Source organism: Mauremys reevesii, linkage group 3 (assembly GCF_016161935.1).
Source record: "Mauremys reevesii isolate NIE-2019 linkage group 3, ASM1616193v1, whole genome shotgun sequence".
Classification (NCBI taxonomy): Eukaryota; Metazoa; Chordata; order Testudines; family Geoemydidae; genus Mauremys; species Mauremys reevesii.
Window position 1 is genome coordinate 191,071,279 of NC_052625.1, and position 16,332 is coordinate 191,087,610.

The 16,332-nt window shown below is 38.8% G+C and overlaps 1 protein-coding gene across 5 annotated transcripts in view; it reads right to left on the minus strand.

Moving 5' to 3' along the window:
* Positions 1-1,230: 1,230 nt before the first annotated feature.
* ATAD2B (ATPase family AAA domain containing 2B) overlaps positions 1,231-16,332 on the minus strand; it is a 144,080-nt gene continuing 128,978 nt past the window's right edge. For 3 of the 5 annotated variants that reach the window (XM_039529400.1, XM_039529399.1, XM_039529398.1), the window contains exons 26-28: positions 7,369-7,496; positions 6,419-6,547; positions 1,231-4,680 (exon numbers count right to left, since the gene is read on the minus strand). In XM_039529400.1, coding sequence (XP_039385334.1) covers positions 4,639-4,680; positions 6,419-6,547; positions 7,369-7,496 — 299 coding nt within the window. In that variant the 3' untranslated portion in view covers positions 1,231-4,638. The remainder of the gene's footprint in view (positions 4,681-6,418; positions 6,548-7,368; positions 7,497-16,332) is intronic. The other 2 variants (XR_005595927.1, XR_005595926.1) reach the window with 2 other exon arrangements.

A 16,332-nucleotide genomic window follows, 5' to 3' on the forward strand; every position in this document is an offset into this window, starting at 1 on the left:
GGAGTCTGGGAGGCGGGGCAGAAGGAGGGGCAGATAGGAGGTGTGGGGGGGGATAGGAGCGGGCAAACTTTTTGCCCTGAGGGCTGCATCGGGTTTCGTAAATTATATGGAGGGCCGGTTAGGGGAGGGGGTCGTGGCCCTCCATACAATTTACGAAACCCGATGCGGCCTTCGGGCCAAAAAGTTTGCCCGCTCCTGTTGTAGGACCTGAGTGTACCTCCAACTGGTCGACTCTCTATTCTGATCCCCCTGAAGTTACTGTTTGCCAAAAGAGTGGCACTTGAAATCTATCTAAGCTATTGGGTTGGTGTATAAAAGCAGAACGAGAGAACCAGACCTGAAATAAGATGTTACCAACCTTCTTACCCCACATCCTCTTCACATGCCCAGGAACTTTGTAGTTCCAAAACACAAGGCCAAAAAGGGGAATGGGATCAAAAATTCAGTATGCCAATTCCTACAATTAGGCATAATCCTAAAGAACTGCACATCTGTATCTGCTCCATGTTATATAAATTACACACAGCCTTCTAGCTCCAGGTAAATGGCACATATGGCCCTCAGTTGGGCAAAGTCTGGGTAACCCTTGATTTACGTAATCTCTATATTGACAGTTTGTCCCAATTTGTATTTCAGCTCGGATGTCTAAAAATAACCTTGGAGTCTGCTAGAAGCGTATCTGTAACCTGGGTTGAGTTAGAATTTTAGCTTTAAATGAACTGAACCAATCCAAAACGTTAGAACAATTTGGAGAAGTGAAAAATGTTCATTACATAGAAAGAAAAAAAGTTCAGCTGGGGAAAGGACTGCAAGAGAAAAGAAATCAATGGTCCCACTTTGGTGCTAATGTACAGCAAAGCAGCACTACCCACTTGCCATTATCCTACAATTTAACTTAGCTCATTTCCTAACAGTAGGGAGATTTTTCTTCTTGAGGTTATTTAATTATAATCCACACTGCAAATTTCAAATAGTTAGCCAAAATTAAAAGTGGATGTTTTCCTTTAACAGGCAAACATTGAGAGCAAAGATACTGACTAAACTGTCTAAACAACCAAGCAGTGAGATCCCAAAATTAAATTATGCCTACTGAAACATCAATGAAATCTCTGGCTTGAAAAGGGCTGACATTCAGTTAGGAGATTACCATTTCATTGAAATGCAAGAACATTTTTAATGGAACTAAAGCCATGTTTTTCTTGTAATCTTTATTCAAGTATTTCACAGCAGTTATATTACAAATTACAGTAAAATGTTCAAAATTTCCAGAAGTTCAAAAATTAAATAACTTACTTCAAACTAATGTAAAATGAAGTTAAAATGCAAAACATCAATTTTAACACAATTCTGAATAAAACTATAGAATCCAAAATATACCATAGTTGATGAAAGAAGTCTACTTAATCCACAAAGTAGACATACATTAACCAAACAATAGGACTCCCCGATGTCTAAATAACCCAATGTACAAGATACACAAGATGCAGGTACAAGCCCAAATTCAAGCTTATGTTGTGATTACAAACAATAAAATAAAATGACTATCAGCTGCAGGACCTGACATTCAATATATTGAATGTAAAAGCCAGAGCTGACCCACCAACTTAATCAAAAAAATGGGAAGACAAGAGAATACAAAAAACCCAGTAATCCTATAAATACATTGGCATATGAGAAAAATCAACAATACAAAAGGAGACAAAACAAACAAAAATTAATCACAGGTGAGATTCAAGCTTGCAAATACTATTAACTCCACAGCCATCAACTTCACCCTAGAACAGTTCCACTAACTCCAATACAGTCCCAATGGCCCACAAAGTTACCTCCACCTGGCTCTGCCACATTTTACTGATCCAAGAACAAGGCCTTGCACAGGAGTTTATTTGCAATTTTCACATCAGAAAACAAGGAATAGAGGTCAATTTGTACAAAGTCTTGCCCGTGCTATATGTCAAAAAAAATTAAAGATGTACAAACAGTAAACAAGTTTAGACCACATGGATAGATTAACAGCTGCTTTAACTCTATACCCACCAGGCATCTGTAAAGGAAAAAAAAAAACTGATGTAGTAATGTGATTATTTGGGCCAGAAAGGCAGGTATAATTTTACCCAAGAAAAACATATTTAGATTGGCTATTTCTTTTCAAAAGACCTAAAATATTGAAGTTGCAGCTCATCAGTTAATAAAGTTGCACCTTTCAGTTTCTGTATCGATTTTTAATGACTATTAAAAGTTATTTTAAAAAGAATTGACCTGTTGGAAGCATTTTAATGCTAGGCGCGAGCTTTAATGCTAGGCGTGAACTTATATTTGCTTGTCAAACTCACTGATGACTAAAAACTTAATTGTTTAATTCATACAAATTTAGCAACAAGTTAAAAATGTATGCAGTTTTACCTTTCACAAGTCCTGCTACTACCTGAACAAATACTTCTCTGAATAAGTGAAACTGGAATAAATATTTAAAAAAAAAAATCTGCAGCAAGAACCTGAGACTTGCAAAAAACCCTTTTACCAGAAACTTGCTACAAAAAATCTGCTACATTTTATTTAATCAAATCTTAAAATTTGTAACAATTTCCATCAAAATACAAAATTGTTATTAATGTACCAGACTGCAAAATATATGAAACAGGAATGATGGTAATAAATACTAAAGGAAACATGAAAAAAATCCCCATAATCAAATTTGAGAGAGCAAAGAACACCTTGTTTGAAATATGGGGCTTTTGTTGGGTTGTTTGTTTTTTGTTATTTTTTAATCGCACTTTCTCACCAAAATATACAGTGTTTCTACATGGGTTGCATTTAGAATAGTATGACTAGATGCATACTAAGCCTTCAAACTTTTTTCTCTTAGATATTAAGAAAACAAGTGGCATTTTGGGGGAGAAAAAGGTCAAACTAGAATTAGAAGGCTTAAACATAAAACACAAAGAAGCACTTTGGATTACTGCAGTAGCCCAAGGCCCAAGTTTGTTTTTTTGCAGTGGCATACTACTCCTAGCCAAAGACATGGAGACAAGTACCTTAGCTTCAGCATGTAAACGGTAGCAGAGAGTGTTACAGTTCTCCGTAAACACTGTTGGTAACTAAAATAGAAAAAGCTGAGGTAGCTCAATATCTCTGCAGTAGTCCAAGACTGTTTTCTCTAATTAAAAACAAAACACGTGTTGCATATTTTGGAAAGACGCTCCTGCAGCTACATATAACAGTTATAATGAACGGTAACACATGGTAACATCAGCCAACCTGTCTACAACATTTTCTACTTATTTGTCTGAAACAAATCAGCCCAGATAATGTTTTAACACTGAGCCTGTGATAAGACTTTTACTGCAACGTCCTTGCCTCTTCCAACTGCCTAGATTGTGTGTCTCCAATTTCCAGAAAGGAAAGTTTTGAACTACTGATACACTCACTATTCAGCTATAGAGAACTGCAATCCACACACCCCAGTTCAGAGGTCCACAAATGGCCAATGATCATATAAAGTATCGTCCCCCCTCCCCCCACCCTAATACTGCTATACACGGCCCAAGGTGTGGGAGCCTGGATTAAATTGTACTTACAGTGAGCTAGGGGTCCAGGACTTTTGGCTAACTGTCTCTCCTTTCTATGTCCATTCAGCAAGTCTTAGCTTTCATAAAAACAAAACATTAGAAAGAAACCTGCCAGAATTAAACATCTTTTGTTTCTAAGAACTCAAAATGGACAACAAATAAATAGAATCGTGGGAAAAAAGAATAGCCCCCTTAATGAATATTCTCTTCACTTCGTTTTCAGCAACATACAAGAGTTTCACTGTGTAGTTTATTTCTATAACAAATATACCAATAGAATAAAAGAATTTCACTGTTTTGGTAAAGTTGTGTTGCTTTTTTCAGTGTGTCTTAGTTTAGTTCTGTAGAGTAAGACAGGCATTTTAGAATCATAATACTGGTTGCCATTCAATGATGAGGAAATGCAAATCATCCTTTTGGAGCTCTTCATTCTGAAGACAACTTTTTAAACTCTGCCATTTGCTACAGGCCCAACCATTTGAATAGCCTTATCTTTCTCAATTGACTAAAAAGGCACATTAAAGGCAGTTCTAGAGAGCCTCATTTTCAAATTACTGTACATCCAGTTACTAAAGTTTCCTACCACAATGCATCACTGCCATCTTTGAAACAGGTTTCTGTCCATTACCCCAGAGAACAAGAAAAAAAACTGAAAAGGAAAATTTAAAAAGTTGTCCATTTAAAAAAATTCAACCTAGTTAGATCTGCTCTATTCAGGTTTTGTGTTTGTTGGTCTGCTCCACTGTGTCTGAAGTTTCCCAAAAGATAATGCATGTAGAGAGAACAGGAGCAGAAATGAGAGCAGTTTCTGTAGCACCAAAAATCTCCAAGTTGTGGTGTTGTATTCTTTATTTATATTAGATACAACTGTCTGAAGTTCTGTTTGGTTCTTGTAGGCTGGTTGGTTTCAGGTACCTGAGACAATAGCACCAAATTTAACAGAAAGAAAGAGAGCGAGCACTTAAGACCAAGGCTCTGCACATACTTGGTGCAATTGGAAATCAAATGGCTCAGAAGACTGCTCTCCCATGAGCAGTTTAAGAGGATAAATCCACCCATCTCAAAGAGATCACAGGAATGTTTCAAACATATGAACTGTTCTTTCCATTTCCTGCAAGACACACCAAGCATTAATTATATATAAATATACAGCAACAGAAATAAAATTAGTGTTATATAATCAGATCTACTATGATTTTCTTTTAAACCTGAACAAATATAAGAAAATAGACAATTCTGTTAACCATTTCTGCTAGTGGATGGAAAACAATAAATGGGAGACTGTTTTCTGCATTAATGCTTCTTAAATTAGTTTTTCTAGTTGATGGTTAATGGGAAGACGCAGGTGTATTAAGATCAGACGTCAGCTGATGCACCCTCCATGTATTACTAAATGAGGAAGGCCGAGGGGTGGACCAGAGCTGCTGCCAAGCAATACTTCTGTTTGTTGATTTAAGGCCAATCATTTATCTGAAACATGGCCACTGAAAAGTAGTAGTTTTTTCCACATCATACAAAAATGTAAGGTTTCATAACAACCATCTACTGTCCAGTGTTTAGAAATGAATCCAGTATTTTTTAAAACCTAATCTTATAAATGGACTATAGCAGGGATCGGCAACCTTTGGCACGCGGCGTAGGCTGAGGGATGTGCTGGCTGTGGCTTCCCGCAACCCCCATTGGCCTAGAACGGCAAACCGCGGCCAGTGGGAGCTGCGATTGGCCAAACTCGCGGACACAGCAGGTAAACAAACCGTCCTGGCCTGCCAGCTGATTTCCCTCATGGGCCAAGTGCCAAAGGTTGCCGATCCCTGGACTATAGCAAAAGACATGTTCTTCAGTCTGAAAAGCCTTTTAAAAGGAAGATATTTAAGCCCTAATTGCACTTTACATTATTAAAACACTGCTTACTCAAAAGTCCCAAAGTACTTTACAGACTCTTCAGACAGGGCTTCTGAAATGCAAACATTTCTATGGTGAAGGGTGCGAGTGACAGAGACAACTGGCTCACAGACAGTTTTTGTTTTTGAAGCTTTTCTGTTGCAAGACTGCCAACACTTCAACCTCTCTGGTCACTCAGTAACAGACTTAAAGGTGGCAATCTTGCAACAGAAAAGCTTCAAAACCAGATTCCAAAGAGAAACTGCTGAACTTGAATTAATATGCAAACTAGATACCATCAATTTAGGCTTGAATAGAGACTGGGAATGGCTGAGCCATTACACACATTGAATCTATTTCCCCACGTTAAGTATCCTCACACCTTCTTGTCATTATCACTACAAAAGTTTTATTTCCCCTGCTGATAATTGCTCATCTTAATTAATTAGCCTCTTAGAGTTGGTAGGGCAACTCCCACCTTTTCATGTTCTCTGTATGTATATATATAGCTCCTTACTATATGTTCCATTCTATGCATCCGATGAAGTGGGCTGTAGCCCATGAAAGTTTATGCTCAAATAAATGTGTTAGTCTCTTAGGTGTCACAAGTATTTCGCCTCTAGAGAATGAGTTCATACTACTTCTCCAGTCTTATATCTGAATTTTATGGATTTTGTCATTTGCATCCTGTATGTTCTTTAAGATCGCATTTAATGTGACAGAAACAGAGACACCCCAGGATGGGTCTGATTGTTTGCAGGGGAAAGATAGGGGGATTGGGTCATATCAGAAACTAATGGTTACTGTATTCCTTAAGCCTTTATTGCACCAAGTTTCTTTTTATCTTTAGTAGTTAATACAGTTTTCACAAGAGGATTTCAAATGTGCACCAGTTAATATAGAAATATTGCTATCCAAATTCTATTGCAAAGTTCAGATGAGAAACAAGAGAAATTGTAAAACTTTACCTCTACAAGTTGTGATTTGTCATAATCTTTACGATGCCGATAGATGCACTGACTAAGGAGTGAGTACAGCCTCTCAAGTTGGTCAACAGTCAGGTTGTTACTTCTCTTAACCAACAAATCCAGTAGTTTCTGTTAAGAGGAAAAACATAACACACAAATAAAGAATCAAGTTTTTCATATATTCATTCTTGAAATCTGTTTGAGACTAATTATTACATTTAATTGTTTGTAGACAAAGCAGAAATGTGCTAGAAGGATATTTTATGTTCCGAACAAGAACATGGTTCAGTATGTAAATAATATAACTACTGTCAACAATCTTAAGAGCAGATAACTCTTAATAGAGATCTTCTTTACATTTGTTTGTTTCAGTATGCAGAGATTCTCTAATTACTACACTCATGGAAAACATATTCACACTTGGGAGAAGCTCTCTGTAAACATTCAAAGCCCTTCTTAAAAACAAAAAACAAAAAAAACTCTCCTTTGTTCTGATGCCTACCAAAAAAAACAAAAACAAACTTGATGGGGGGGGGGGGGCGGGAAAAGAGCAGATATTAACTCCAGCAATCAACATAACCACATCATCAACCCCTATTACTGCATAATCGTGTCTGCACAAACTGCACTGGAAACACTGGACTGGACTGTTATACCATAATTATTAAAAAGCTTTTATATGTATATTTATTACTGTATCTGCAGATACAGCAGTAAGATACAAAGGAGTAGTTAACAATTTTGTTATGTGGTCACTAATTAAATAAAAATGGCTGGATAAAGAAAATCTTCAAACGATAATGCTGACAGAAAAGATTATACTTTCTGCAGTATAAAATAAGGGAAGTTGGGTCTTCACAATTTTCTGTACAGAGTATAAAAGTATCTTCCATGGGGTCTGAAAAGGGTTGGTAGTGGTAATTATTAAATTTAGTTCTCAGTCCCATTACCTTTAATCTGTCATGGTCAACAAGTAGAGGGGGTATGAGATCCAACGGCTCCTCCGGAACCTGCTCCAGACTTGCAGGTTTTGGGGGCTCCAAAGCGACTTTTCGAGATTTCTTAAATTTCGATACACCTGTGATTTGAATGCAAAATTACAGCACATCAGGAACAACTGATAAAAAATTAAAGTAAAATAAAATATTTATTAAATGCAACACATTTCCAATAGTCTTTCAACTATAATGTCCCATTCAAACCCCCACTAAAAATAGCTAATGGCATTTATATAGTCCATACCACCATATTATCGAGGCATTGAAATTAAGATTTGACCTTGTGTTACTACTGACAGCCGTGAATAGGACAGAATCATTTGTACACAACACCCTCTTTTTGGAAATCTGGCTGAAAATAAGAAGATAATTAGAATTTACTATTAAAGCAGCTACCACCCATCGAAGTCAACAGCAGATCATCTAGTCTGACCTGCTGCATAACACAGGCCACTAATTTCTGCAACCAGCCCATAACTTCTGGTTGAAATACTGCATACTGAAGGACAATCTTTACTGAAAATCATCAACTGCTGGAGAATCCACCACTTTCCACAACAAGATGTTCCAGTGTTTTATTACCCTCACTATTAAAAGAGACTTATTTAAAGTCTGAATTTGATTTATTAAAAATGTTTTAAATCAGGCTTTTGAAGAATGCACATTATGGACATTGTTATTGACTCATACTTTTCCACTCTTACTGTCACCAGACATTTCAACATCGTGTGACAGGATTAAACAGGCAAAAAGAATTGCATGGGTCAGAGTCTACTCTAACATAGCTTGAATCTATTTATTGCATCACCCAGCAACAGTTTCACTGGTTAGTTTAATTCACAATTCATTTCTCTATAAAGTGGTGTCCCCTACAGATCAAATTGTGCTTGCTTTTCATTTCTACTTGGTTCCATTTTAAAGACATATGAATTGCACTCATTGCTATGTGGAGGGCACTCTGGTATGGCATTTTTTTTTTTTTTATGAGAGACAAAGCAATAGATTTCTCAATTTTATTAAATGAAATAGAAAAGACAGATTTTTATTAAACGGCTCAAAGTGGCAACTGAGCCATACTTTGGCCAGGGTAATTTCAACTGGTGATGCTATTGTGATCTCAGATGTCATTCTATCATCATATTTATCATTGGATTAGATTTCTTATTTGTAGGTCTACTATTGAGAGTTTGTTTTACCATCTGAAAAATAATGCCAGGTAATGACCACTGCTCAAGACAAGCCACTTATAGCTGCTGATATATGCTTAAGGCACTGGTAGGTTCAATTAGCATAATTCTCTATTATCTGGTATCTCTTCACATAAATATGAAGGATGCCACTTGTCCAGAACACAGAAGCACAAATCCTAACAAGTATAAGAAAGTCACAATTAGAGCTGGGCAAAATTTTTCAGATGAAACACTTTCACCAAAAAATTCAGATTCAGGTCAACCGAAAGATTTCACAATGTCATGTTAAATTCACCAAACTGTTTCAGTAGAAAAAATAATCCAGACAAGTTGAAACATTTTCAAAACTGAATGTTTCAACTTTGATTAAAAATTATGTTTTATTTCTTATTGTGCTTCAATTGTATTTTTTAAGATACCTGGAAATAAATGTTTAGCTTGACACAAAACTAGGGTGGGTTTTTTTTCCTTTTAGGGTTAGCTGAAATTTTTTTATTACTTTTTTTTTTTTTTTAAAACCACCTCTTTTTTGCTTCACTTCAAACCAAAATAATTTTTCTTCCTCCCAGACTTTTTGGTCAGGATACTGAAATGAAAAATTGGATATTTGCACCACTCTAGTCACATCTCCCTGAGCTTTAAAAGTTCACAGTGATTCCCAGTAAACTTCTACATCAATATTAAAAGCTTTTTTAACTTACATTTTAAGTAAGAAATTCCAGATTGACCGGCTTTCACCTAATACATCCCTAGTGTTCCCTTACATTCCAAATGGTTAGTTTAATTACCCTTCCCTTATCACAACATTCTGATAGAGAGAGCAAGAATTCATAATAATTATGCCCTAATTGTAGAATAAGCTTCCTTCTACATTTCAGATTGCCAACTGGTGCCAGAAATGAAAAGAAATATGTTTACGGCAGCATTTATTTGTTCTTAATAATTAATGTTTATATTATTTTATTACAGAGCGCGCCAAGACTTTTGCAAGTACTTGTGTTACGGGGATGCACTCTGCCCCACACCGGGGCATGTTTTCTTTAACATACTCTCAGTCAATGCCAGCCCACGAGGAGTGATAAGGAGAAGGCATACACAAGCAGAGGCAGGAATAGCAAACTGTCTCTTTAGCATACTAATTCACTGGACTATCCTACACCACAATGCAAACCCCTTACTGGTTTCATTTCATGTCTGTGACTCGTGTTTTCCTTGACAGCACCTCAAAGCTCTACAATAATCACCCCTGAGGAAGGCTGGACACTGCTCCACCTGGAACTCATCAGGACTGAAGGGGGACCATTGGGAATTGACATAAAACATTCTCTTCTCCCTACTGGGCCATGTGTGCTACCTCCCCAGTACTCTCAAGCTTCTAAAGGGAACAAGGGACAATTTGGTCCCAAACTTACCACTATATTAGCTTCCTTTCTCCCCCTTCATTTGTCTCTCTTTCACCATCTAGCGGAGAACTGCACCCATGCTTCTGCACATAGTACTTCCTTGGTGGCAGGGCCGGCTTTAGGCTAATCCACCAATTCCCCCGAATCAGGCTCTGCTCCTAAGAGGGCCCCGCGCCTAGTGAGAATCCCTTCCCTGGCTAGAGGCGCTTCTTTAATTTTTACTCACCTGGTGGCGCTTCGGGTCTTCGGCGGCACATCCTTTGCTTGCTCTGGGTCTTCGGTGGCACTTCGGCGGCGGGTCCTTCAGTGCCACTGAAGACCTGGAGCGAGTGAAGGACCCACCGCTGAAGTGCCGCCGAAGACTCGGAGCACCGCTCCGTGAGTACAAACCCGACGTGGTTTTTTACATGTGTTTTTTCTTTTTTTAAGTCATCCCTGCCGGGGCCCTGTCGAAACTGTTCGAATTGGGCCCCGCACTTCCTAAAGCCGGCCCTGCTTGGTGGGGTAACAAGGAACAAGGAAGTCAAACTGACAGCTGTGCTCTGTTCCTTCTGGGTCATTAGAGAAGAAGGAAAGGTTACTCACCTTGTGCAATAACTAGAGCTCCCTCTGGGTGCTCCACTTTAGGAGTGCATGCACCCTGAGCCTTTGATCAAAGCTATTTGGTAGCAGTGCGCATTCAGCTTGCGCATGTGCCCTATATATCCTTGTGTCCAGGTCTAAATTCAGCCGGAGCTGTCCAGAGCAGAGCTCCGGTAAATATTTTCAACGACCTGGGAGTTTTTATAGCATGTTGCGGAGGGGTAAGTGGGGCTCCAGGAAATAATCTATAAGAATTTAAGCCCTGCTTGTGTCCCATACTGAGGCTATATATGGCCGCATGGGCAAACAACCCTCAGTTCCTTCTCTACGACAAAGTCCCACAGAGAAACTCTGAAGTGCGGGGGAAGGAGGATGGGTAGTAGTGCACCCACACGGACAGACATCTCAAAGAACTCCAATTACAGCGCAAGACCTCTCCTTCTTCAAGTAGTGTCCCTGTGAGTACTCCACTTCAGGTGTCTCCACCACAGCAACCCATTAAGGAAGTGGGAGGTACAGAACAGAGTCCAGCACTGAAGAGAGGTCTGCATTGCCTACTGCAGCATCTGATCTAGCAACGTGAACCAAAGCACAATGGTAGGAAAAAGTCTGTAGTGAAGACCATGCTGCAGCTCTGCAGATTTCTGCAAACATCCATGAACAGGGCTACAGATGTAGACTGATCTAGTAGAACATGCAGTCACTCGTACAGAAGGTTGAGCATCAGCCAAGCCACAACAGGTGGTAATATATTCAGAGATCCATTTATAGTCTCTCTGCATGAAGATACTGGATCCCTTAGACCTATCTGCAATAGAGGTGGGGAAGTCTAGGGGACTTCCTGAATGTCTTGGTTCTGTTCAAGTAAAAGGCTAATGCTTTCTTAACATCTAGTGTATGGAAGGAAGGTGGCTTGCTGTATAGAGTTATGAGGCTTAGTAAAGAAAAAACTGAAAGGTGAATAGTTTGGTTAATGTGAAACTCACAAGAAACCTTAGTTAAAATTTTGGATGGGGTTGCAATGATGCTTTCTCCCTGGACAACACAGTAAATGGAGGGCCTGCCATTACAGCCCCACTCTCCCCAAACTTTAAAGCAGAAGAATTGCCCACCAAAAAGGCCGCTTTCATAGACAAATGTAACAGAGCACACAGCTAGTGGCTCAAAAGTTTGAGATCCCAAAGCAGAGTAAGATCTCTAATAATCAGAAAAAGATTCATAAGATCTTTAATGAAACCTCCTTGTGGCTGGATGTGCGAAAATTGAGAAACCTTCTACTGACAAATAAACAGCTGTTATTGATACTAACAAAACCTTGATGGAACTCTCATACAGAGACCAAATGTCTTCAATTCCAACAGGTAATCCAAGAAAAAGATGACTAGACATGCGAAAGATGATGGCAGTTACACCAAAGATGGTATCTGCTCCATTTCTGGAGGTAAGATTATCTCGTAGATTTTCCTGATATTTAACAACACAAATTATACTCCTGATGAACAGGATGCTTTTAGTTCCAAGAACCATTGAGACACTATGCTTGGAGTTGCAGAACATTCAGATTTGGGTGAAGTGTTCGATCCACATTGAGACAGTCAAGAATCAAACAAGAGCTGCCACAGAGGGTCAGAGGCGAGTCTGATAAGATAAGGAAACCAAACTTGTCTTGGCCAAGTTGGTACATTCAAAATTATCCTGGCTTGGTCCTGCTTGATCTTGTTGACAACCTTTAAAGCAATGGTGTTGGTGGATATGCATTTCTAACTGCCCTCAATTCCAGCAGATTGATGTGCAAGCACTGTTCTTGTTGTGAGCATTTGCCTTGGCCTGGGTGATGACCCAAATGTGCTCCCCATCCCAAGAGAGAAGGGTCCAATGTTATGACAGTACGGGGATTCTGGATTAATGGGGTTCCTGCACAAACACTGGAAGGATCCTTCTACTAGGTGAGTGACTGTTGAACCCAGCTTGGTATAGACACCTGTTAGTTCAGACTGTGTCTGTTGGGTATGTAAAATGTCCAGAGCCACACCTGGAAACAAAGATATAATCTAGTGTTCTGTGTTATAAAAACACAAAAAGACTTGAGGACTGTGCTGCATTCTTTGGATAAGGTTCTTTGGAGCAAGGAACCTGTTGGGAGGGAGGATAAGCCATCATCAAATCCAGAAACGCGCCTCTAAAAATATTCACGGTGTAGGGGTCAAGGCCAATTTCTCCACATTTGTTTGTAGGCCTAAACTGTGGAAAAGTAACGTTGTTGTTTTAACTGCCAACAGCACCTCCTGATAAGACCATCCTTTGAGAATCCAATGGTTGAGATGGGAAAAACTGTTATTCCTAAACAACGGAGTTGGGCAGCTACAACCACCATAATTTTTGAGAAAACCCTTTGGGTGGAAGAAAAGCCAAAGGGTAGGATCTGGTATTGGTAGTGATCGTGAACAACTATGAAACGAATAAATCTTTCATAAAAGGGCTGAATTGCTACATGGAACTAAGCATCTTTGAGGCTGAGAGTTGCAAACGAGTCCTCTGACTTCAGGGAGGGAATTATAGCTGCTAGAGAGACTATTCTGAATTTCAGATATCGGACGTTCTTCTTCAGTTGTCTGAGATCTAATATTGGCTGCCAACATCTGTTTCTCCTGAGTATCAGAAAATACTTATCCTTTGTGTTGAAGTGGAACTGGTTCTGTGGCCCCTAGACTTAGGGTGAATGTGATCTTCTCTCTCTGCAACTGATTGTGAAGGGGGTCCCTGAAGAGGGATGGGAGGGTAGGATGGAGAAACTGGATTGTATAACCAGAAGTAAGGGCTTCCAAAACCCATTTGTTTGATATCCTAGTCTCCCACACATGCTAGTATATATTAGAGATCTCTCTCTCTCTCTATATATATATATAGGGGGGGCACGCAGGCAGGCCGTATCCAACATACGGAAAAGGGATACGCTGCTGCAGCCGAGAAACTCTTATCGAGTGGTTCAGACTCTCAACCAAACCATAAAAAAATGGAGCTTGGAAGATGCTGATGGCTGGGATGAAGCAGTCACAGTAGTTGTCATGTTCGTTTTAGAGAATCTCTACCTCATATTGCTGGTGGTTCAGATAGTCTACAGAAGGTAAAAATTGAGCTAGATGGGATCTTTGCGCAGATTGAGACCTTGTGAATTTCCTTTTACTTGAATGTATATCCCCCAAGGATCTAAGTGTAGCCCTAGAGTCTTTTAGGGTATGAAGTCAGTCATCTTTGAAGTCCTTGAAGAGCTTGTGGCCATTAAATGGTAACTCCTCAATGGTCGATTATACCTCCTGCTGGAAATCAGACAACTGAAGCCAGGAAGCTCATCTCATTACTACTGCAGGGAGAAAATAGCCCTGGCTGCAATTTTGGCCACATCCAGTGAAGCCTGCAAAGACATCTTCACCAAAAGCTGATCCTCCTCTTTAATTATGGCTAGGGCTGTCAATTAATTGGAATTAACTCACATGATTAACTCAAAAAAATTAATTGTAATTAATCGCACTGTTAAACAATAGAATACCAATAGAAATTTATTAGATATTTTTGGATACTTTTCTACATTTTCAAATATATTGATTTCAATTACAACACAGAATACAAAGTGTACAGTGCTCATTTTATATTACTTTTATTACAAATCTTTGCACCATAAAAATGATAGAGTGTTTTTCAATTCACCTCATATAAGTACCATAATGCAATATTTTTATCATGAAAGTGTAACTTACAAATGTAGGGTGTTTTTTTGTTTGTTTGTTACATAACTGCACTCAAAAAACCCAAAACAATGTAAAACTTTAGAGCCTACAAGCCCTCAGCCCTACTTCTTGTTCAGCCAATTGCAAAGACAGACAAATTTGTTTACATTTACGGGACATAATGCTGCCCACTTCTTATTTATGTCACCTGAAAGTAAGAACAGGCATTTACATGCCACTTTTGTAGCCGGCATTGCAAGGAATTTACATGCCAGATAAACTAAACATTTGTATGCCCCTTCATACTTCGGACAGCATGCCAGAGGACATGCTTCCATGCTGATGATGCTTGTTTAAAAAAATGCGTTAATAAAATTTGTGAATGCATTCCTTGGGGGAGAATGTATGTCTCTGTTTTACCTGCATTCTGCCATATATTTCATGTTATAGCAGTCTTGGATGATGACCCAGCACATGTTGTTCATTTTAAGAACACTTTCACAGCAGATTTGACAAAACGCAAAGAAGGTACCAATGTGAGATTTCTAAAGACAGCTACAGCACTCAATCCAAGATTTAAGACTCTGAAGTGCCTTCCAAAATCTGAGAGGGATGAGGTGTGGAGCATGCTTTCAGAAGTCTTAAAACAGCAGCACTCCAATGCGGAAACTACAGAACCTGAACACCTTCCCTCCCTCTCCCCCCCCCCCAAAATAAGAAAAATAAAAAAAAAAATCAACTTTCTGCTGGTGGCATTGGACTCAGATGATGAAAATGAATATGCATCGGTCTGCACTGTTTTGGATTATTAAGCAGAACCCGTCATTGGTATGGATGCATGTCCTCTGGAAGGATAGTTGAAACATGAAGGGACATATGAATCTTTACAGCATCTGGCACGTAAATATCTTGCGATGCCGGCTACAACTGTGCCATGAAAACACCCGTGGTCACTTTCAGGTAACACTGTAAACAAGTAGCAGGCACCATTATCTCCTGCAAATGTAAACAAACTTGTTTGTCTCAGTGATTGACTGAACAAGAAGTAGGACTGAGTGAACATGCAGGCTCTAAAATTTTACATTGTTTTATTTTTGAGTGCAGTTTTTTTGTACATAATTCTACATTTGTAAATTCAACTTTCACGATAAAGGGATTGAACTATATTATTTGTATTAGGTGAACTGAAAAACACTATTTCTTTTGTTTTTTACAGTACAAATATTTGTAATAAAAATTATAATATAAAGTGAACACTTAATACTTCGTATTCTATGTGGCAAATGAAATCAATCTATTTGAAAAAGTAGAAAACATCCAAAAATATTTAAATAAATGATATTCTATTCTTTCTTTAATTGCACGATTAATAGCAAAATTAATTTTTTTTAATCACACAATTAATCACGATTAATTTTTTTAAATAATTTGACAGCCCTAATTATGGCACTAAACTGATCTTGATGTTTCTGTGGTAAATGGTCAATAACAGCATTACACTTCTGGTTATTCAGGAAGTCATATTTTGACATCAGCATTTCGTGATCCTAATATGTAATGTCACCAAAGAGGCGCTTTTATGACCAAAATGGTCCAGACACTTCTGGTCCTTGTTATATGGGGTAACTTTAGGAATATGCTGTCTACACCTTTCATTAACAGCGTCCATGACCAGAGAATTTGGTGTCAGGTGTAAAAACAAAAACTCGGGATCCCTGGCCCAGGTGTAGTATTTTTTTAATTGGCTCTCTTGCAGGTAGGGCGTGCTGCTGCTGGAATTTGGCCCTGTGGTCTTGGCTGGCTCAAGGAGAACTTCATTAAATTGGTAGTTGCACCAGCGCTGAAGTAGAAGTATGTAATATGTCCAGAAGATAGTGATGGGAATCCTGGATTTCTTCCAGGGGAATTTGAAGCATGTTCACCATCTGCTTCAGCAGGTCCTGGAACTGCTGAAAGTCATCCGCTAATGGAGATGATGGAAGCATTGCTGCCTAATCAGGAGATGAAGAAGAGATA